Raw genomic sequence first — 22120 nt, 5'->3', positions numbered from 1 at the left:
CCATTTAGGAGACGTACAAATTTAACTCATAGGTATCAAAATGATAGATACCCTTACAAATGACCCTATTTCAAAAAATACACATCTTAATGTATTCACTGAGGGGTGTCATGAGTATTTGACCCCATAGTTTCTTTTCAGGAGTTAATGCAATTTAGAGGAGAATAAATTAAATTTCATATTTTTGCAATTATGTCATTTTAAGGACAGTTTTTTTTCCTAGACTGCACATGAAAATAAGGATTTGCACCCTTAGGCTGCCTGTCCACGGGATATACCACTGCAGATTTCTGCCGCGGGAGCCGTTGCAGAAGAGCACTAATGTCACCGTGATCTTTCACGATTAACCAATATTAATGATAGGTTCATCACAGAGAATCGCGGCATGGGCTCATGTACATTGGGCTGCGCTCTCCATAGTTGTCACCGCGGATCACGCTATGACAAGTCGCCCGTGGACAGACAGCCTAAAATGGATACCTCTGTTTGTCCTGTGTTCAAAAACATACCCATTGTGGCCCTAACCTTAGATCTGTATGCACAGCAGGGCCCAAAATGAAAGGAGCAGCTGGTGACTTTCAGAACAGACATAGTAACATTGTCTTCATTCATCCTAACATACTATGTCCATTTAGTTCTGTCTGTTCCAACCTCCCCCCTTGTTGGTCCAGAGAAAGGCAAAAAAAAACAATTTAGCTCATTTGGAGGAAAAAAATTCCTTTCTGACTCCATAATGGCAGCCAGAGTAATACCTGAATCAACATTTGAGATCAACAACCCCGCTAGTCACCTGATGTCTATCTATATCCTGTAATATCATAGCACTCTAGAAAGACGTCCCCTCTTGAACTCCTCTATGGATTTTGCCATCACCAAGTCCTCAGGCACTCCTTCCCAACTCCGTATGGCAATCAGAATAATCCCTGGATCAACGTTGTTAGTTCCTACCTAAATATAAGACCCAGAACTACAAACTCACTGGTCACCTGATGTCTATATCCTGTAATATACTTCCGCTTGAGAAAGACACCTAGTCACTAGAGATGAGCGAGCGCACTCGTCCGAGCTTGATGCTCGTTCGAGTTTTAGGGTGTTCGAGATGCTCGTTATTCGAGACGAGCACCACGCGGCACTCGACTCCATTACATTTCCTTCCCTGAGAAATTTGCGCCCTTTTCTGGCCAATAGAAACACAGGGAAGACATTCCAACTTCCTCCTGTGACGTTCCAGCCCTATCCCACCCCCCTGCAGTGAGTGGCTGGCGAGATCAAGTGACCCCCAAGTATTTAAATCAGCCCCGCCCGCGGCTCGCCACAGTCACACACTAAGAGACATCAGGGAAAGTGCTGCTGCTGCTATAGTGACAGTGTTAGCGTCTTCAAGAACCACAACGGCCCTTCTTAGGGCCACAGCTCACCTAGTGCATTACTGTTGTGGCTGCTGTGAGCAGTTTTGCACAGTTTTTTTTTTTTTTATGTATATCGGGCGTGCAGGCTGTATCGTTCTCAGGCTGCAGTCTGTACTTCAGTATAGGGGCACTATTGGTCAGGCAGGGACAGTGGTAGTGTAGAATCTACAAGTACCCCAACGGTTCTTCTTAGGGTAACCTGCTAAATGTGCATTTAACTCCGTGGTTGCTGGGAGTTGTAGTACCTCTGCATTGCACAGCCTAGCCTGCGTGCAGCCTTCATTTACAAATATTTTTCTGTCCGCACTTCGCGCAGCCTCACTGCAGTGTGCCTCTAAGTGTACGCCCAGAAACCACACATTTTCTACAACGCTCTGTTATACGTGTGCTGTCTCAGACGTTCATGGTCTGCCCGACGCCCATAGATTGAAAGTGCAATACACACTGCCTAGCCTCAGCCTGCATTGCAGAGTAAAATAAGGAGATTAAAAAAAAAAAAATTCCTTCTTAAGGCTAACGGTTACCCAGTGCATGTGCCTGCGTGGCCTGTGGGACTTCACGTCCATCCAAACTGCATAGTTCACAGCCTAGCCTGCGTGCAGCCTTCCTTATAATTTATCTCTGGCTTCATATAGCATTATATTACCGCTGGCAGCCAGCAACTGCGCGGCAATAATTCACAAACATTTTTACACCGCTCTGTCTCTGCTCGATTCTTAATCCAGCATGCTGAGGGGTAGGGGCAGGGGCAGAGGACGTGGACGTGGACGCGGTCGCGGTCGAGGACGCGGAGTCCCAAGTGAGGGTGTGGGCATAGGACGAGTTCCTGGTCCAGGTGAATCACAGCCGGCTGCTGCTGGAGTAGGAGAGAGGACGGTTTCTGGGGTCCCCAGCTTCATATTGCAAATTTTGGGTCCACGTCGTAGACCTTTATTAAAAAATGAGCAGTGTGAGCAGGTCCTGTCGTGGATGGCAGAAAGTGCATCCAGCAATCTATCGACCACCCAGTCTTCTATGCCGTCCACTGCTGCAACTCTGAATCCTCTGGCTGCTGCTCCTCCTTCCTCCCAGCCTCCTTACTCCATGAAAATGACACATTCTGAGGAGCAGGCAGACTCCCAGGAACTGTTCTCGGGCCCCTGCCCAAATTGGGCAGCAATGGTTCCTCTCCCACCGGAGGAGTTTGTCGTGACCGATGCCCAACCTTTGGAAAGTTCCCGGGGTCCGGGGGATGAGGCTGGGGACTTGTGGCAACTGTCTCAAGAGCTTTCAGTGGGTGAGGAGGATGATGACGATGAGACACAGTTGTCTATCAGTGAGGTAGTAGTAAGGGCAGTAAGTCCGAGGGAGGAGCGCACAGAGGATTTGGAGGAAGAGCCGCTGGATGATGAGGTGACTGACCCCACCTGGTGTGATAAGCCAACTGAGGACCGGTCTTCAGAGGGGGAGGCAATTGCAGCCGCATGACAGTTTGGAAGAGGCAGTGGGGTGGCCAGGGGTAGAGGCAGGGCACGAGCGAATAATGCACCAGCTGTTTCCCAAAGCACCCCATCGCGCCAAGCCACCGTGCAGAGGCCAAGGTGCTCTAAGGTGTGGCAGTTTTTCACGGAGACGCCGGACGACCGACGAACAGTGGTGTGCAACCTTTGTCGCGCCAAGATCAGCCGGGGAGCCACCACCACCACCAGCCTCACCACCACCAACATGCGCAGGCATATGATGGCCAAGCACTCCACAAGGTGGGACGAAGGCCGTTCACCGCCTCAAGCTTGCGCCACTGCCTCTCCCCCTGGGCCCCAACCTGCCACTGAGATCCAACCCCCCTCTCAGGACACAGGCACGACCATCTCCTGGCCTGGACCCACACCCTCACCTCCGCTGTCCTCGGCCCCATCCAGCAATGTCTCTCAACGCAGCGTCCAGCTGTCGCTAAGAGAATCGTTGGAGCGAAAGCGCAAATACGCCGCCACGCACCCGCACGCTCAAGCTTTAAATGTCCACATAGCCAAATTGATCAGCCTGGAGATGCTCCCCTACAGACTGGTGGAAACTGAGGCATTCAAAAATATGATGGCGGCGGCAGCCCTGCGCTACTCTGTCCCCAGTCGCCACTATTTTTCATGGTGTGCCGTCCCGGCCCTGCACGACCACGTCTCACGCAACATTGTACGCGCCCTCACCAACTCGGTTACTGCCACGTGGACAAGCACAGGCAGGCAGGGCCACTATATCTCCCTGATGGCACATTGGGTGAATTTAGTGGAGGCTGGGACCGAGTCAGAGCCTGGGACTGCTCATGTACTACCCACCCCCAGAATTGCGGGCCCCAGATCAGTGCTGGTATCTGCGGCGGTGTATGCCACCTCCACTAAACCTTCCTCCTCCTCCTCCTCCAACGCAACCTCTACCTCACAATCAAGACTTGTCACCAGCAGCACGTCGCCAGCAGTCGGTGTCGCGCGGCAGCACAGCGGTGGGCAAGCGTCAGCAGGCTGTGCTGAAACTACTCAGCTTAGGAGAGAAGAGGCACACGGCCCACGAACTGTTGCACGGTCTGACAGAGCAGACCGACCGCTGGCTTTCGCCACTGAGCCTCCAACCGGGCATGGTCGTGTGTGACAATGGCCGTAACCTTGTGGCGGCTCTGCAGTTCGGCAGCCTCACGCACGTGCCATGCCTGGCCCACGTCTTTAATTTGGTGGTTCAGCGGTTTCTGAAAGGCTACCCACACTTGTCAGACCTCCTCGGCAAGTTGCGCCGGGTCAGCGCACATTTCTGCAAGTCCAACACGGACGCTGCCACCCTGCGCACCCTGCAACATCGGTTTAATCTGCCAGTGCACCGACTGCTTTGCGATGTGCCCACACAGTGGAACTCTACGCTCCACATGTTGTCCCGGCTGTATGAGCAGCGTAGAGCTATAGTGGAATACCAACTCCAACATGGGCGGTGAAGTGGGAGTCAGCCTCCTGAATTCTTTACAGAGGAGTGGGCCTGGATGGCAGATATCTGCCAGGTCCTTGGAAACTTTGAGGAGTCCACCCTGATGGTGAGCGGCGATGCTGCAATCATTAGCGTCACCATTCCCCTGCTATGCCTGTTGAGAAGTTCCCTGCAAAGCATAAAGGCTGATGCTTTGCGGGAGGAAACGGAGGCGGGGGAAGACAGTATGTCACTGGATAGTCAGAGCACCCTCATGTCTATATCTCAGCGCGTGGAGGAGGAGGAGGAGGGGGAGAAGCCTGAGGAGGAAGAGACAGCTGGGCCCACTGCAGAGGGTACCCATGCTGCTTGCCTGTCATCCATTCAGCGTGTATGGCCTGAGGAGGAGGAGGAGGAGGATACTCAAAGTGATCTTCCTAGTGAGGATAGCCATATGTTGCGTTCAGGTACCCTGGCACACATGGCTGACTTTATGTTAGCATGCCTTTATCGTGACCCTCGTGTTAGATGCATTCTGGCCACTACGGATTACTGGGTGTACACACTGCTTGACCCACGGTGTAAGGAGACCCTTTCCACTCTCATTCCCAAAGAGGAAAGGGGTTTGAGAGTGATGCAATACCACAGGGCCCTGGTGGCCAAACTGATGGTAAACTTCCCATCTGACAGCGCTAGAGGCAGAAGGCACAGTTCCGAGGGCCACGTAGAAGGGGAGGCGCGGAGATCAGGCAGCATGTTCAGCGCAGGCAGCGGAACACTCTCCAAGGCCTTTGCCAGCTTTATGGCTCCCCAGCAAGACTGTCTCTCACCTCCCCAGTCCAGGCTGAGTCGGAGGGAGCACTGTAAGAAGATGGTGAGGGAGAACGCAGCCGATCGTACCACCGTCCTCTGTGACGCCTCTGCTCCGTACAACTACTTGGTGTCGAAGCTGGACACGTGGCCCTAACTCGCGCTGTATGTCTTGGAGGTGTTGGCGTGCCCTGCGGCTAGCGTCTTGTCGGAGATTGTGTTTAGTGCAGCTGGGGGAATCATCACGGACAGCGCCGACAGGCTTACACTCATAAAGATGAACAAAGCCTGGATTTCCCAGACTTCTCTTCTCCACCAGCGGACAGCAGCGCTACCTAAAGAACTTTGTCAATCTGTGTATGGTATTCGTCCTCCTCCTCCAGCTCCTCCTCCTGAAACCTCTCGTAATCACCGCGAATGGGCAATTTTTCTGTGGGCCAAAAGGCTCATATAACTTTTCTAAATAATATTTATCTGTTTCAATTCTCATTAAAGCACTGAAACTTCCACCTGAACCAATTGTTTTTTAGACTGGGCTGCCTCCAGGCCTAGTTAAAAATTAAGCCGCAGTACGCTAAGCGATTAATGGGTTTCACCTGCCCTCTGGGTTGGGCATGGGCAATTTTTCTGGGGTACATTTGTACTGTCGGTACACCAATTTTTTGGGCCCTCGCCTACAATGTAATCCAAGTTATTTTTATGGGCTTCGCCTGCACTCATGGTACACCACTGTGTCTGGGGTTGGCCTACACTTTTGCTACAGAAATGTAACTCTGTTCTGCCTACCTATACTTCTGCCACAGTAATGCTACAGGGGTCTGACTATATTTCAGCAACAGAAATGTTACTTCGGTCTGCTGATACTTCTGCTCCTGAAATGTTACCTTGGTTGGTGTATACTGTTACTACTGTAATTTTACTAATACTGGGCTCTACCCATAATGCTTCAACGTAAATGTTACTGGGGCAGGTCTATACTGCCATAACAGAAATGTAACTAATAGTGGGCTTTGCCCATACTGCTTCTACGTTAATGTTACTGGGGCCTGTCTATACTCCTACTACTGAAATCTTACCAATACTACGCTCTCCCTACACTGCTGCCAGGGAAATGTGAATCTGCTGCTTTGTCCCTACTGCTTCTACGTTACTGTTGCTGGGGCCTGACTATACTCCTACTACTGAAATCTTACCAATACTATGCTCTTCCTACACTGCTGCCAGGGAAATGTGAATCTGCTGCTTTTTCCTTACTGCTTCTACGTTACTGTTGCTGGGGCCTGACTATACTCCTACTACTGAAATTTTACCAATACTATGCTCTCCCTACACTGCTGCCAGGGAAATGTGAATCTGCTGCTTTGTCACTACTGCTTCTACGTTACTGTTACTGGGGTCTGTCTATACTGATACTACTGGAATGTTACTGGGGTCTGTGTATACTGCGGCAAATGAAACGTTAGTGGGGTCTGTCCTCACTGCTGCCAATTAAATGTTACAGGGGTTTGTGCATACTCTTACCGCTGAAATGTTACTAATTCTCGGCTCTGCCTATACTGCTGCTACTGCAATGTTACAGGGTAGTGGAAACGGAGGCTTCCCAAAGACATGATGGTGGCGAGGCCACGCTACTAGGTTCCACAGGCGCGACAACTGTTCAGCGACGTGGTCACTGGGAAGGTACATATAACCACGGACACGGGGACAGGACACGTACTGCCTCAAACTTTCCCGTCTTCCTCCTCCAACAATGAAAACATTCTTGGCCGAAGCCCACCTGCATTTAATCTGACGTTAGCTCTGCTGTCCAGGGCACTGCAATTGGATATATTTATGTACCGCCGGTGGCTTCCTGGGACCCACCCATGCTGTCGGTCCACACGGAGTTGTAACTGCATGTGTCTACTTATAAAGAACCCCAGTCTGACTGGGGCATGTAGTGTGGGCCAAGCCCACCTGCATTTAATCTGACATTACCTCAGCTATGCTGGGCACTGCAATGGGATATATTTATGTACCGCCGGTAGGTTCCAGGGAGCCACCCATGCTGTGGGTCCACAGGGACTTCACATAGGGGATTTGTACCTGCCTGTGTCTATGAATTAAAAACCCCGGTCAGATTGGGGCATGCAGTTTGGGCCGAAGCCTACCTGCATTTAATCTGACGTTACCTCAGCTGTGCTGGGCAATGCAATGGGATATATTTATGTACCGCCGGTGGGTTCCAGGGAGCCACCCATGCTGTGGGTGCACACGGAATTCCCATTGCGGAGTTGTACCTGCCTGTGACTATTTATAAAAAACCCCGGTCAGACTGGGGCATGCAGTGTGGGCCGAAGCTCACCTGTATTTAATCTGACGTTAGCTCTACTATCCGTGGCACTGCATTGGGACAAACTACAGGAGCAATACAGCGCTAATGAGACGTGCACAGCTACGCTAGCATTGGAGTCCGCTGTAGGCACGCGATTGCTGAGAGTTTGTGCAGAGGCCTATGTCCTGGGTGCAGTGAAAGTCCGCTTCCTGCCTAGGATTGCTGAAGCTGTGGGCCGAGGCCTATGTCGTGGGCGCGGTGCAAGTCTGCCATGTTTGGCCGCTCAGATCAATTTTTTGTTCATGTCTTGGGCTTCCTAGGACCCACCTATGCTGTTGGTGCAAACTTAGTTCCCATCGCGGTGTTTGACCTGTCTGGCACAAAGACACTGACTGACTTGGGTAGAGGGCAGAGCGCTGACGGCTTTCCCCTTGCAGTGTGGATTGAGCTATGCGACACCTTGACAGAATGAATACTGTGTGGCACATGGATTCCCCATTGCTATGCCCACGTTTGCAGCTCCTGATGGAGGTGGCACAGGATTAGATGTCTCATTGCTTCTGTACAGCATTGTGGGCTATCGCCCCGCCCCTTTTAAAGAAGGTCGCTGCCTGGCCCTGCCAACTCTCTGCAGTGTGTGCCTCCGGTTCCTCCTCATGGCTGACGCACTTATACATAGACATGAGGGTGGTGTGGCTGTGAGGCAAGCGTGTGGCATGAGGGCAGCTGAAGGCTGCGCAGGGACACTGGGTCGTGCGTGGGGGTTTGGGCAGCATGTAACCCAGGAGAAGAGGCAGGGGTGTGTCCCGCAGGCAGTGCTTGTGCTTAGTTGGAGGTAGTGTGGTGCTTAGCTAAGGTGTGGCTTACCAATGAGGGTTTGTCCGAAGTAAAAATTGTTGGGGAAGGGGGACCACTCTTGCCGCTATTGTGGCTGAATAGTGGGACCTGGGAACCTGAAATGCAGCCCAGCATGTTGCCCCTCGACTGCCCTATTCGTTTCAGTGTCGTTTCCATCACTTTCTTGGGTTTTGCAGATTTTCACCAATGAAAACCTTAGCGGAGCATGGGTGATATAAAAAATGCTCGAGTTGCCCATTGACTTCAATGGGGTTCGTTACTCGAAACGAACCCTCGGGCATCGCGGAAAGTTCGACTCGAGCAACGAGCACCCGAGCATTTTGGTGCTCGCTCATCTCTACTAGTCACCTCTTAAACTCCTCAATGGTTTTTGCCATCACCACGTCCTCAGGCATGGAGTTCCACAGTCTCACTGCTCTTACAGTAAAGAACCCCTTTTGTGTTGGTGATGAAATCTGCTTTCTTGTAGACATAGAGGTTGCCCTCTTGTTACCGTCACAGTCCTGGGTATAAATAAATCATTAGAGAGATCCCTGTATTGTCCCCTAATGTATTTATACATAGTTATTTATTCGCTCCTTAACCGTCTTTTTTCCAGGATAAATAATCCGAATTTTGATAGCCTCTCTGGGTATTCCAGTCCTCCCATTCTGTTTATTAATTTAGTTGCCCTTTTTTGAACCCCCTCAAGCACTGCAACATCTTTCCTTAGTACTGGTGTCCAGAACTGTACACAATATTCCATGTGAGCCTTTATATAGTGGAAGAATAATGTTCTCGTCCCTCGCCCCTATTACCTCTTTTAATGCACCCCAAGACTTTACTTGCTTTGCAGCAGCTGATTGGCTTTGATTGCTCCAGTTAAATCTACAGTCCATGAGTGCCCCCAGGTCTTTTTCCATATCACTTTTCCCTAGCAGTACCCAATTTAGTGTATATTGGTTACATCTGTTTCTCCTGCCCATGTGCATAACCTTACATTTATTAATATTGAACTTCATTTGCCATTTTTCTACCCAAGCCCCCAGTTTGTCTACGTCCTTTTGTAGCCGTACATTATCTTGTATAACTTTGTATCATCTGCAAATATTGATATTTTACTGTGGAATCCCTCTATCAGGTTATTGATAAATATATTAAACAGAATGGGGCCTAATACTGAACCCTGTGGAACCTCACTAATAACTGTGACCCAATCAGAGTTTGAACCATTTATTACCACCCTTTGTTTTCTATCTCTGACCCAGTTCTTTACCCAGATACACACGTTTTCGCCGAGACCGCACTGTCTCATTTTATATATCAACCTATTATGCGGCATAGTGTTAAATGCTTTAGAGAAATCCAGATATACGAGATCAATACTCTCTCCCAGGTCCAGCCTAGAACTTACTTCGTTGTAGAAGCTGATCAAATGGGTCTTACATGATCGCCCCCTATGAACCCGTGCTGATGAGGAGTTATGTTGTTATTTTCCTTGAGGTATTCTAGAATGGAAGTGAGACTTACCAGCCTGTAGTTACCAGGCTCTCTTTTAGACTCCTTTCCGTATATTGGAACCACAGACCACAGAGTAACGAAAAACACAAGCAGAACGTAAGGTAGGAAGGTCACTGCAAAGCAGCGTCTGGACATGAAGTGAAGGGAACAAAGTCTCAACAACACTGCAGCAAGGTCTGAAAGGCCCCGGGCACCTATATAGGATGGTAATTAGAAAAAGAGCATCAGCTGAACAGGAGACCAGACGCTATTAGCCCTAGGAGTGCTGGAAGAGAGTGAATATAAGCTCAGAGAACAGAGAGAATGGGACAACGCCCAAATTTGCCAGACACAGAAGCACAAGATTGTGTCTGAACAGTGCACCTAACAGTACTATTAGCTGTTCTGTCAGTTGCTATCAATACTGTCTACCCCCCTGTTTCTCTTTTTGCTCTCCCCCCAGTCTCTAGTTTAAACACACCTCCAACCTTCTAGCTATTATCTTCCCCAGCACAGCTGCACCCTCCCCATTAAGATGCAGCCCGTCCCTACGGTAGAGCCTGTAGCCAACAGCAAAGTCAGCACAGTTCTCTCGGAATCCAAACCCATCCTTTTTACACCAACTCCGGAGCCACTTGTTTACCTCCCTAAGATCCTGCTGACTTTTTAGTGTGGCTTGTGTTGCAGGTAATATTTCAGAGAAAACTACCTTGGAGGTCCTCACCCTAAGCTTGGATCCTGGGTCCCTGAAATCGTTGTTTTTGAGGGTCCTTTTTTGACCTCCGATTTGTTCATTGGTGCCATTGTGCACTATTACTGCCCCTCCCAGTAATCTGTCAACCCGATCGGCGATGTGTCGAACTCGAGCGCCAGGAAGACAGCACACCATTTGACGATCCCAGGCTTTGCGGCAGATTGCCCTATCTATCCCTCTTATAATTGAGTCTCCCACCACTAGAACCTGCGTAGCCTGCCCTGTGCTCCCTGTACCCTTCTCTCTGGAGCAGTCATCTCCCTGGCGTTCAGAGGGCATGTCGTGCTGCAGTGGTGCTGGCTCTGTAATGGCATCCCCCTCATCTGTCAACTTTGTAAACTTGTTGGGGTGTGCCAATTCAGGACTAGCCTCCCTGGTTCTCTTTCCTTTACCCCTTCCAAGTGTCACCCAGCTGCCTGCTCATCCTGCTCTTCCGTACTATCATCAGCTCCTGCCTCTACCCCAGCGAATTTCTGCTCAGTGAGCAGCAAACTTTTTTCATGCTGTTAATTGCGCTCAGTCTTGCCAGTTGCTCATTTAGATCCAGGATTTGGGCTTCCAAATGTGCGATGAGCACGCATCTTGTGCAATAGTATGCATCCTCGATTGGCGAATCAAGGGACGCATACATTGCACAAGTGGCGCACTAGACAGCATTGTCAAGTATGGAGCTCATTCTAATGGGGATCTACAATTTACTTACGGAAGTAGTGAAGATTGACTAGATCACACTCCAAACACCTCTGCCCGTTTGCAACCGCTCACCCCCCCTTTGCCTGTTCGCAACCACTCGCGCACCTCTGCCTATTCGCAACCATTCTCGCTCTTCTGCCCATTCGCAACCGCTCACGCTTCTTTGTCCGTTTGCAAGTGCTCACGCTCCTCTGCCTGTTCGCAACTGCTCATGTTTTTTCTTTTTTTAAAGCTCACACTTACTGCTTGCTCTTCAGTCACACAATTCTGCTTCACTTACACCTTGCTCTTCAGTACACTTCAGTAGCAGCATGTGCACCTATTTCCATCTGTGTGCCCTCTATCACAGAGATACTTTCATTCATTTGCACGACTTCCTTATGCAGGACCAGAGTAATTGCTGAGGCCTTTTCCCCAGTCTCTGCCACCTTAGTAGCCTTCTCTGCTTCAGCAGTTTCACCTTCTGCCTTCTCTTTGGTCACTTGAACTTCAGCGGATTGCTCACCCCCCATCTGTAGCTCAGCTCTCACTTTCCCAATGACTTTCCCAATTTTTATCTCCTTTTTAAAATTCAACAGGATCTTCTTTCTTTTCACTTGTCTGAACTGGGCCCTAGACCTCTCTAGTTTCTGAACCTTCTTTTCAGCAATATGACCCTCTGATTCCCAGGGTTTCATCTTCAAGCCTAAATTCCTAACAGACTTTTGAAATACTGCTTTTTCTTCTGACACCACCTTCAGGGTGCACGTCAAGGCTAGCGCTTCAGTCTCTTTCTTAATATTCTCCAACAGGGTCTCAATTCCTTCTACCGGTTGTTGGAACACACCTTTTAGCTTTCCCCTATCAGGGTTCTCTTTTCAGTATCTGTCTTGGTGGTCATCCAGTCTTGCATTTCAGTGCACACCCCCTTTTTAAGCCCTTCTTTTGCAACTTTAGGAAACCCTGATTTTCCCTCAGTATCCTCTGTTCACACATCTTTTGCTTCTTTTCCCACTTGGACACCATCTGACATTGGTGACCAAGCTCCACACTAATGTCTTTTACTTCCTGCTGAAGACTCACTGTAAACTTCTCAAGTTCATCATAGACATCAGTTTGAAGACAAAACAGCTGATTTATCTCTTCTATTCCTTCTAGGATTTCCCTGTCTTGCTCTTCAACCGTGACCCAGCATGCAGGGTTCTCATCCAGTTTCTCTTCCATCTCTGACACCTGCGCCTGAAGTGTTGCAATCTGCTCTGACAGATTCCTCTTAGTTTCTGCATCTTCCTCTAACTGCTTGAGGACACATCTCTCTCATCTTGCATTATCTGCAGGTGTGCACTAAGACCAGGCCTCTGCTGCATCTCTTCTTGCACCAGTCTCTGAGACTCTTTAGTCTGAGCCTCCAGCTCCACCTGGAGTCTCTTCACCTGCTCAGACAACTCTGTCTGCCTTATGTCACCTTCAATGACTTTTACTTGTAGGTCTTGAAGCTGCATCTCCACTGCATTTTTCTAGCATTCCAATTCATGTTTGTCTTCCAACAACACCTTCACCTTTTGGGTCATCTCAATACACTCACTTTTCAACGTTTCTTTCACTTTTTTAATTTGCTTTAACTGCTTGGACAATTCCCCCATAACTAGAGCATGACTCTGTTCCAGCTCCTGGATCTGGGTTCTCTGTGATTTCAGCGTTCTCATCCAAGCTCATCTGTAGCTGGGACACCAGTCTCCCATGCAGTGCCTCCTGGTTTTCCTTGTAACCAGTCTGTCTTTCAAGATCTCTGCTTACTTCTCTGCCTGGCTGCAAGCAGCTTTCTCCATTTCCAGCTCTTCCTTTGCTGCAAAGGCAAATAGTCTTGGGGTGTATTATTAACCCCTTCAGTGGTTTCTTACCACCCTGTCAGACCTACCAGGGCAATCATTTAATTTCAACTAATTTTCCAGACGCGTTCCAAGAGCCATAACTTTTTCATTTTTCCATTGACACAGTCATATGAGGGCTTGGTTTTTGCATGACAAGTTGTATTTTTTAATGGCATAATTTGGGGTTATATATAATGTATTGCATAACTTTTGTAAAAAAATTTGTAGGGAGCCTGGGGAAAAATACATTCTACCATTTGTTTTTTTGAATTTCATTTTTGAGGCATTCAGTGTGCAGAATAATAAATCTGATAACATTATTCTCTCAGTCAGCACAATTCTGGCGATACCAAGTTTATACTGTTTTTTTAATGTTTTGCTATTTTTGTACATTTAAAACATATTTTTTCCTTAAAAGTTTCTTAAATGTTTGCTTTCGTGTCGCCACATTCCAAGAGGCGTATTAATTTTATTTTTCCAGTGCCAGAGCTCTAGAAGGCCTTGTTTTTTGCAGGATGAACTCTAGTCTTCATTTATCTAATTTTTAGGAATATGTAAAATTTCGATTGCTTTTTATTGCATTTTTTCAAGGGGCAAGATTAGCAAAATCTGTGATTCTGTCATGTTTTTTTAATTTTTATTTCGCACCGCATTCTGTGAGTAGTATAAATAATATATTAAAGTAATTCTACAGGCCTGTACGATTATTCCAATACCAAATTGAAATAGTATTTTTTTTCTTCGCTACTTTTTCAGTTAAAAAAAAATGATTATTTTTTTTAGCTCTGCATTCAAAGACCCCCCTGCATTTTAATTTTTTTTTATCAACGGAGCTGTGTAAGGGTTTTTAAGTGTTGTACTTTTTATTAGTACCATTTGTTGATCTGTGCAACATTTTGATGACTTTCTATTCTGTTTTTTGTATGGTAAGATAGGCTAAATTAGCTATTTTTGCCACGGTTTAATTTTTTTTTCCATGCCGTGCACCCTGCTGATTAAATAATGTACTAACTTTCTTTTCTAGGTAATTACGAATGCAGGGATACCCCATGTGTAATTTTGTTTTAAATTTTTTTATTTTTTACAAAGTAAGGCCTCGGTCAGACGACCGTTTTTTTGCCGTGATTTGCGGATCGCATGACGGATGCGCATCCGCAAATCGCGTGATGGGGGCCGACGATTCGCTGAAAAATCTGCAGCTAGCAGCGTTTTCGGCGAACGAGCACGCTCAAAGGAGCGCTGTCCACCCATTGAAATTCAATGGAGCCGGCAATACAGCCGCCTCACCTGAAAGCAATGGGCTGCCGGCGAGCGCAGGATGAATTTTCGGGGAGGGCTTAAACATATAAGCCCTTCCCTGAAAACCATCCAAAAATGTGTAAAAATAAAAAAAACATATATACTCACCTTGTCCCTGCAGCCGGAGTTCAGCCACAGCCGGCCGGCAGTTCTCCTGAACTGCTCTGCGTAGTATTCAGCAGGCAGGGATTTAAAATCCCTGCCTGCTGAATGGGCTGCTTCTGATTGGTCACAGCCCTCACCAATCAGAGGCAGCTCTCACTCACCCATTCATGAATTCCTGAATGGGTGAGTGAGTGCTGCCTCTGATTGGCTCAGCGCAAGGACTACTATTTTTTTTTAAACTTTTTAAACTTTTTTTTACATTTTTGTCCCTTTAGGGGAATTGTATAATACTTTTCTTTTTATACTTCTAATACTCTGCTATGCTGAGGCATAGCAGGGTATTAGACAAGCTATGAAGCTGAGACAGAATCTGAGCATCATAGACCAATTTAACTGGCAGACCCAGAGACTATATTCAAGCCTCTGGGTGCCACAGAGACCCATGAGGTGGGTCCGGTGGTGACAGAGGGAGCCCCCTCCCTCTGTTAGCCCTTTACATGCTGCGGTCGCATATACTGTGGCATGTAAAGGGTTAAACAGCGGAGATCTGAGGTTTTCTCCATTCTCTGCAGTAAGAGCTGGTGACCGGCTATCATCTGACAGCCGATCTCCAGCTCTCCCTGCCATGGGGACCATCGGCCAGTTTATGACAAGCCGATGGTCTCTGTGGCAAAGTGTAAACAGTGCAGGTGTTCAAAAAAAGAAGCAGGGATTTGCTGGCAGCTCCATTATATCTTACCGTTTTTTGGGGTTTTTTTTTAAGTCCTGCACTGGTTCTCTGTGGGACTGTGCAGGCGGTGTGTGTGCAGAACACAATGCCATAGCTTATGGCATTGTGTTCTGCACAGTCCCATAGTAAAACACAGCCCGGAAATCTTCATGGGCAGTGAAACTAGTCCCGGAAAATTTCCAGGCGTGCCACTGAAGGGGTTAAAAGAAGTATAGGAGTGAGGGATGAGAACATTATTCTTCCACTATGTAAGACACTTGTCAGGCCTAACATGGAATACTGTATACAGTTCTGGACACTGGTGCTCAGGAAAAATGTTGCAGTGCTTGAGGGGGTTCAAAGAACAGCAACTAAATTAATAAATAGAATGAGAGGACTGGAATACCCAGAGAGGCTCCAGCTCTAGGGCTCCATTCTCTTCTGCTGGGTTTATTGGCATGGCTTTATCAACTTTCTTGAATTTACACAATTCTTTCTCTTAGCAGAAAATGTTTTACAACTCAACTCCTTCAAGAGTCTGAAAACAAAAATTCATATCATAACACACTTGGGACTATACAAGTTCTTACATCCTATAGGTACATCAAGTCCCCCAACCCACACACTTCCAGTGCATCTGCTGCAGCATAAGCATTGAAGCAGATTTGTGGAAGAGAGATTGCTCCCTCATTTTAAAACCAAGATTTTTGCCACTGGGCTTTTACTCCACATGCCTCAGATTACATATGAATCTCACAGAAAAACTTTGGCAGGTTTCTATTGATGCAGTACGCATTCAGCCATTCACCCCTATACACATTACATTCCAAAACACAAATTAAGGGCTTAGTCAGGCGCGCGTTTTTATGTGCGCATGTTACTTGTGTTTGCAATCCACATCTATTAAGAACCAATGCTTTTCAATGGCAGTGGTCATAAGCCCGATATTTACCTGCGCACAAAAATGCGCAGCGGAAAATATATGGCAGCGGATTTTAAAACTCAAGTAACTTCTGCATCCGTCTTTTTTGGATGTGAAACCCCTGGATGCTGTCACATCCAGGGGTTTCACCTTGTGATCAGTGGGGCCGGCGGCAGCAGTGCTGAGCCCATTGAGAACATACAGTGAAGATTGCAATATTCTGGCATAGTTGTGACAGCTGTGGCACAGGAGCACGATGTTATCCAATTGAATTTAATCGAGCCGGTGCTACTGCCCGTTCTATTGAAAGCAATGGGCTGCCGGCAAGCCCTGCAGTGATTTTTGGGGAAGGGCTTCAAATATAAGCCCTTCCCTGAAAATCATCCCTAAAATGTAGAAAATATAAAAATATATACATACTCACCTCTCTGCAGCTGCCGGGGCTCAGGCGCATCCAACCGGGTCTTCTCCCTGCACTGCTCTGAAGTGCTTTCAGCAGGTGGGGATTTAAAATCCCCGCCTGCTGAAAGGGCTGCCTCTGATTGGCTGAGCACTGTGACCAATCAGAGGCAGCACTCAGCTATTTAATGACAGCTATACAACAATACATCATTACACATAAAAAACAATATTCTGCTTACCTTTTTATTTGTTATCATCTCCTTGTAAAGCTGACCTATACAAACATTCAAAGATGGCGCCGCCGGGGTAGTTTCCAGACTGGAAGACTGACGTCATTATGAGAGGTGCACGCTGTTATGGTGAGAGCGATATCTGGCTGTGATTAACAGCCCAATATCGCTCTCTCCCTCCATGTGAGTCCCCTAAATGCAAGGCATTTCATGTAAAAACCGCCTTGCATCCCTGCGGGGAATCCCTTCATCTCACTGCTTTCAAAGGAGCCGGCAGCAGTGTGCTGGCCACATTCAAAGCAATGTGAGAGTATCGCAATCTTCTGCTACAGCTGTGACAGCTTTAGCAGGCGATTTCTTTATCTCCCTGGCATATTCCATCATCACTGAACAGTGTGACATCATTGTCACAGTGTTCAGTGATGAGGGGACATGCCGTGGCAATGAAGGAATTTCCTGCAAGAGCTGTCACCAGCAGTGGCAGGAGATGACGATGCTCTGCCATTGAAAGTAATTAAAAGTGACCCCACAGTAAAAGTAACCCCACATAGTGCTCTCACATGGCTCCCCCACAGTGCCCCACATGGTGCTCCTACATAGTGCCCCCACATGGTACTCCTACATAGTGCCCCCACATGGTGCTCCCACAGTGCCCCCCATAAAGTGCTCCCACATAATGCTCCCATAGTGCTCACACATGGTGCTCCCATTTAACATAGTGCCCCTACATAGTGCTCCCACATAACATAGTGCCCCATATAGTGCCCCCACATGGTGCCCACACAATGCCCCCACAGTGTTCCCACACAGTGCTCCCACAAAGTGCACGCACATGGTGCCCCCACATAGTGTCCCCACACAACATAGACATGATCTCAATAACAAAATCCACATATCACTCGACACAAATAATTACCATTTTTTTATGTGCTTATTGTCTCCACAGAGTATAATATACTTTACAGTGAAATCACCAAAGCTATTGCACTGGCTGAAAGATGAATCAATGAAGGAAGCTTTACAGCCATACACAAGGTGGAATCATGTTGAATATGATTTGGCAATTTTTAATATCAACATTGACGAAGACTACATTCCCTGTTTGCAGGGTATCACAAGAGCCAGCTTCTGTGGCATTTATCTGGATTGGATTCAGTACTGTGCTAAGAGGGAAACCAAGGTATTTATATTAAACTAGCTGATATACCCGGCTTCGCCCGAGTTAATTTGGTACTGGTGTTTATCTGGTGTTCACACGGAAAAGCTTATGAAGTCGTGGTTACTTTAGAGATACTGAGGAAAAAAAATATGTTCACCATTTTGCATAGTTCTCTGCGTTACCCAGGAAATACCACCGGGAGGTAACCATGCGACGTTTCCTTTATATAAAATGACATCAGGAAGTGAGAGAATTAGATTACATACGTAAAATTTGGACACTAATTCTTTTGCGCTTAGAATTGAATAATCGAGTTGGGACCCATTAGCTTTTCCTATTTATGACATAATCAATGCTCGTGCCAAATTTCCCGTTTCTATGACACCGGAAAGTGAAAAAATTACCTTCCGCATGTAAAATTTTGACGCCAATTCTTTTGCGCTAGAATTGAATAATCGAGTTGGGACCCATTAGCTTTTCTTTTTTATGACATAATCAATGCTCATGCCAAATTTCCCGTTTCTATGACACCGGAAAGTGAAAAAATTACATTCCGCACGTAAAATTTTGATGCCAATTCTTTTGCGCTAGAATTGAATAATCGAGTTGGGACCCATTAGCGTTTCCTATTTATGACATAATCAATGCTCATGCCACATTTCCCGTTTCTATGACACCGGAAAGTGAAAAAATTACATTCCGTATGTAAAATTTCGATGCCAATTCTTTTGCGCTAGAATTGAATAATCGAGTTGTGACCCATTAGCTTTTCCTATTTATGACATAATCAATGCTCGTGCCAAATTTCCCGTTTCTATGACACCGGAAAGTGAAAAAATTACATTCCGCACGTAAAATTTCAACGCCAATTCTTTTGCGCTAGAATTTAATAATCAAGTTGGGACCCATTAGCTTTTCCTGTGTATAACATAATCAATGCTCGTGCCAAATTTCCCTTTTCTATGACACCGGAAAGTGAAAAAAATTACATTCCGTACGTAAAATTTCGACGCCAATTCTTTTGCGCTAGAATTGAATAAACGAGTTGGGACCCATTAACTTTTTCTATTTATGACATAATCAATGCTCGTGACAAATTTCATGCTTCTATGACACCGGAAAGTGAAAAAATTACATTCCGTACGTAAAATTTGGACGCTAATTCTTTTGCGCATAGAATTGAATAATGGAGTTGGGACCCATTAGCTTTTCTTATTTATGACATAATCAATGCTCGTGCCAAATTTCCTGTTTCTATGACACCGGAAAGGGAAGAAATTACATTCCGTACGTAAAATTTGGACGCTAATTCTTTTGCGCATAGAATTGAATAATTGAGTTGGGACCCATTAGCTTTTCCTATTTATGACATAATCAATGCTCCTGCCAAATTTCATGTTTCTATGACATTGGGAAGTGAGAGATTTAGATTATGTACGTAAAATTTGGACGCTAATTCTTTTGCGCATAGAATTGAATAATTGAGTTGGGACCCATTAGCTTTTCCTATTTATGACATAATCAATGCTCCTGCCAAATTTCATGTTTCTATGACATTGGGAAGTGAGAGATTTAGATTATGTACGTAAAATTTGGACGCTAATTCTTTTGCGCATAGAATTGAATAATGGAGTTGGGACCCATTAGCTTTTCCTATTTATGACATAATCAATGCTCATGCCAAATTTCCTATTTCTATGACACCGGAAAGTGAAAAAATTACATTCCGCACGTAAAAGTTTGACGCCAATTCTTTTGCGCATAGAATTGAATAATCGAGTTGGGACCCATTAGCTTTTCCTATTTATGACATAATCAATGCTCGTGCCAAATTTCCCGTTTCTATGACACCGGAAAGTGAGAAAATTAGATTCCGTACGTAAAATTTGGACGCTAATTCTTTTGCGCATACAATTGAATAATCGAGTTGGGACTCATTAGTTTTTCCTATTTATGTCAGATTCAATGCCCGTGCCAAATTTTAAGTTTCTAAGGCATTGGGAAGTGACAGATTTAGATTATGTACGTAAAATTTCGACGCCAATTCTTTTGCGCTAGAATTGAATAATCGAGTTGGGACCCAATTAATTTTCCTATATTGGAGATAATCTATGCTTGCGCCAAATTTCATGTTTCTATGACATTGGGAAGTTGGAGAACTTTTGGCGAGTCAGTCAGTCAGTCAGTCAGTCAGTGAGTCAGGGCTTTCAGCTTTATATATATACATGAGGTCTACATGGTCATATATTTTACATGCTGAGATTATCTGTATGAATCTGCAGATTGATGCAAACTTTCATTTATTGTATTTATTTTAAATGTGCTTATCTCAAATTGCACTGACCAATTGGTAATCTATATCTCAGAAATATGCTGTCCAAAATCCACGCTCATATGAGTACCCAGCTGGCTGTCACCTGGTGGGCTTGTTCCAACTCACTCACACAATTAGGGTGGACACCCACTGGCGATTTTTTTTATTTTTTTTTTCTCCACAGCGATGCAAGACTAAAGTTAAAGTCTCGCATCGCAGTGCGAGAAAAAAGCCAGCATCACGCCGGGATATCGGCATGACGCCGGCATATCGCCAGTCTGTTCAATGGGGCCAGCGGCCGCAGCGCTAGCCCAATTGAAAAGAGAAGCAGAATGCCGGGGACTTCTGCCACAGCTGTGGCAGGAGTTTCCTTCATCCCTGCGGGGACCCCGGGAATAAAGGAATCCTCTGCCACACCTGTCACAGCTGTAACAGCTGTGGCAGAAGTCCCCGGCATTCTATCCCATTGCTTTCAATGGTATCGGCACTGCTGCCAATCCCATTGAAAGCACTGCTTTCTGCTAAGCCCCGTGAAATGATTATGGGGGAAGGGCTTGAAATATAAGCCCTTCCCCGATAATCTGCCAAAAGTGTGTAAAAAAATAAAAATTATACTCACCTCTCCGGCGCTCAGCCGCGTCCTCCTGGTGGCTCCCCCAGCGCTGCTATTAAGCTCTTTCAGCGGTCGGGGATTTAAAAATCCCCGCCTCCTGAAAGGGCTGTGCAGATTGGCTGAGGGCTCAGCCAATAGCAGCTACTGCTTAGCTATTGGCTGAGCGCTCAGCCAATTATACACTACCCTTAGCTATTCACTCATGAATTATATTTTAAGCCCTTCCCCCATAATCATTCCACGGGGCTTGGCAGAAAGCAGTGCTTTCAATGGGATCGGCAGCAGTGCCGATCCCATTGAAAGCAATGGGCTAGAGTGCCGCGGACTTCTGCCACAGCTGTGGCAGAAGTCCGCGGCATTCTCCCTATGTTTTCAATGGGGCTAGCGCTGCTGCCGCTGGCCCCATTGAAAACACTAGCGATATGCCGGTCCTATACCGGCGTCTTTCTTGCGCTGCGAGGCGAGAGTTTTCTCGTGCTCTCGCAGCGCAAGAGAGAATATATCGCCAGTGGGTGTCCACCGTTATACAGATTTACAAAGGAGATTGGTGACAACACACAGAGCCCAAACTGAATGTGTAGAAGAACTTTCCTTTACTTCAACACCATGCCATGTTTTAGCTTCTTAACCCCATGGCAGTCACACTGAAATAAAAAGGGCCTCTCAAAAATGATTCTTTTTGCATTGTAGATCATGAATTTCTGTTTCATGCAAATATAGTGCTTATTAACCTTTTAGTGTCCTAGCTACAGAAATGTAATTCTTAACCCCTTAAGGACCAAGGTGTTTTGGTCCTAGCTACAACTCAAAAGAGTCAAAACCAATAACGAAGGACTGCAGCTCTCAGAGCATGCTGGGATTTAGAGTCTACCCACAGAAAAAAGAAAAGGACGGAGAAGACAGGCTTGCCTCTGCGCTGGTATAGCATGCAAGCGTCATGTTCTATTGCCCTATGCAGTAAATCCTCATCTCTGACTGCACTGTTGAGAGGAGTTGCTGGCTTTGGAGATCTACCAGTTACCTCCCTAGTAGGCCAGTCTAAGCCTGCTGCTGTGGGGATCAAACTAGAAGGGATCTGAATTAGAATTGATGCGTTGGAGAGGAGGGTCAGTTAAAAGGTGAGTAATATTTTTTATTTTTAATGGAACTTTTATTTAGCTAAAATAGACGGATAAACAAAAACAGCGGGCACAAAAAAGTGCACATTATATTGATACAACATAGTACATGAAACAGAAGAATCATAATTATTTGCATCATAACATTTGGCTATGCATT

The 22120-nt window shown here is 46.4% G+C and overlaps 1 protein-coding gene across 1 annotated transcript in view; it reads left to right on the top strand.

Moving 5' to 3' along the window:
- The window catches only part of PCNX2 (pecanex 2), a 397565-nt gene that overhangs the window by 306304 nt on the left and 69141 nt on the right, over positions 1 to 22120 (top strand). The window contains exon 26 of the mRNA XM_066594873.1: positions 17703 to 17936. Coding sequence (XP_066450970.1) covers positions 17703 to 17936 — 234 coding nt within the window. The remainder of the gene's footprint in view (positions 1 to 17702; positions 17937 to 22120) is intronic.

This window comes from Eleutherodactylus coqui, chromosome 3 (assembly GCF_035609145.1).
Source record: "Eleutherodactylus coqui strain aEleCoq1 chromosome 3, aEleCoq1.hap1, whole genome shotgun sequence".
In the NCBI taxonomy this organism is placed as follows: Eukaryota; Metazoa; Chordata; class Amphibia; order Anura; family Eleutherodactylidae; genus Eleutherodactylus; species Eleutherodactylus coqui.
This window is presented reverse-complemented; position numbering and strand designations above follow the sequence as displayed.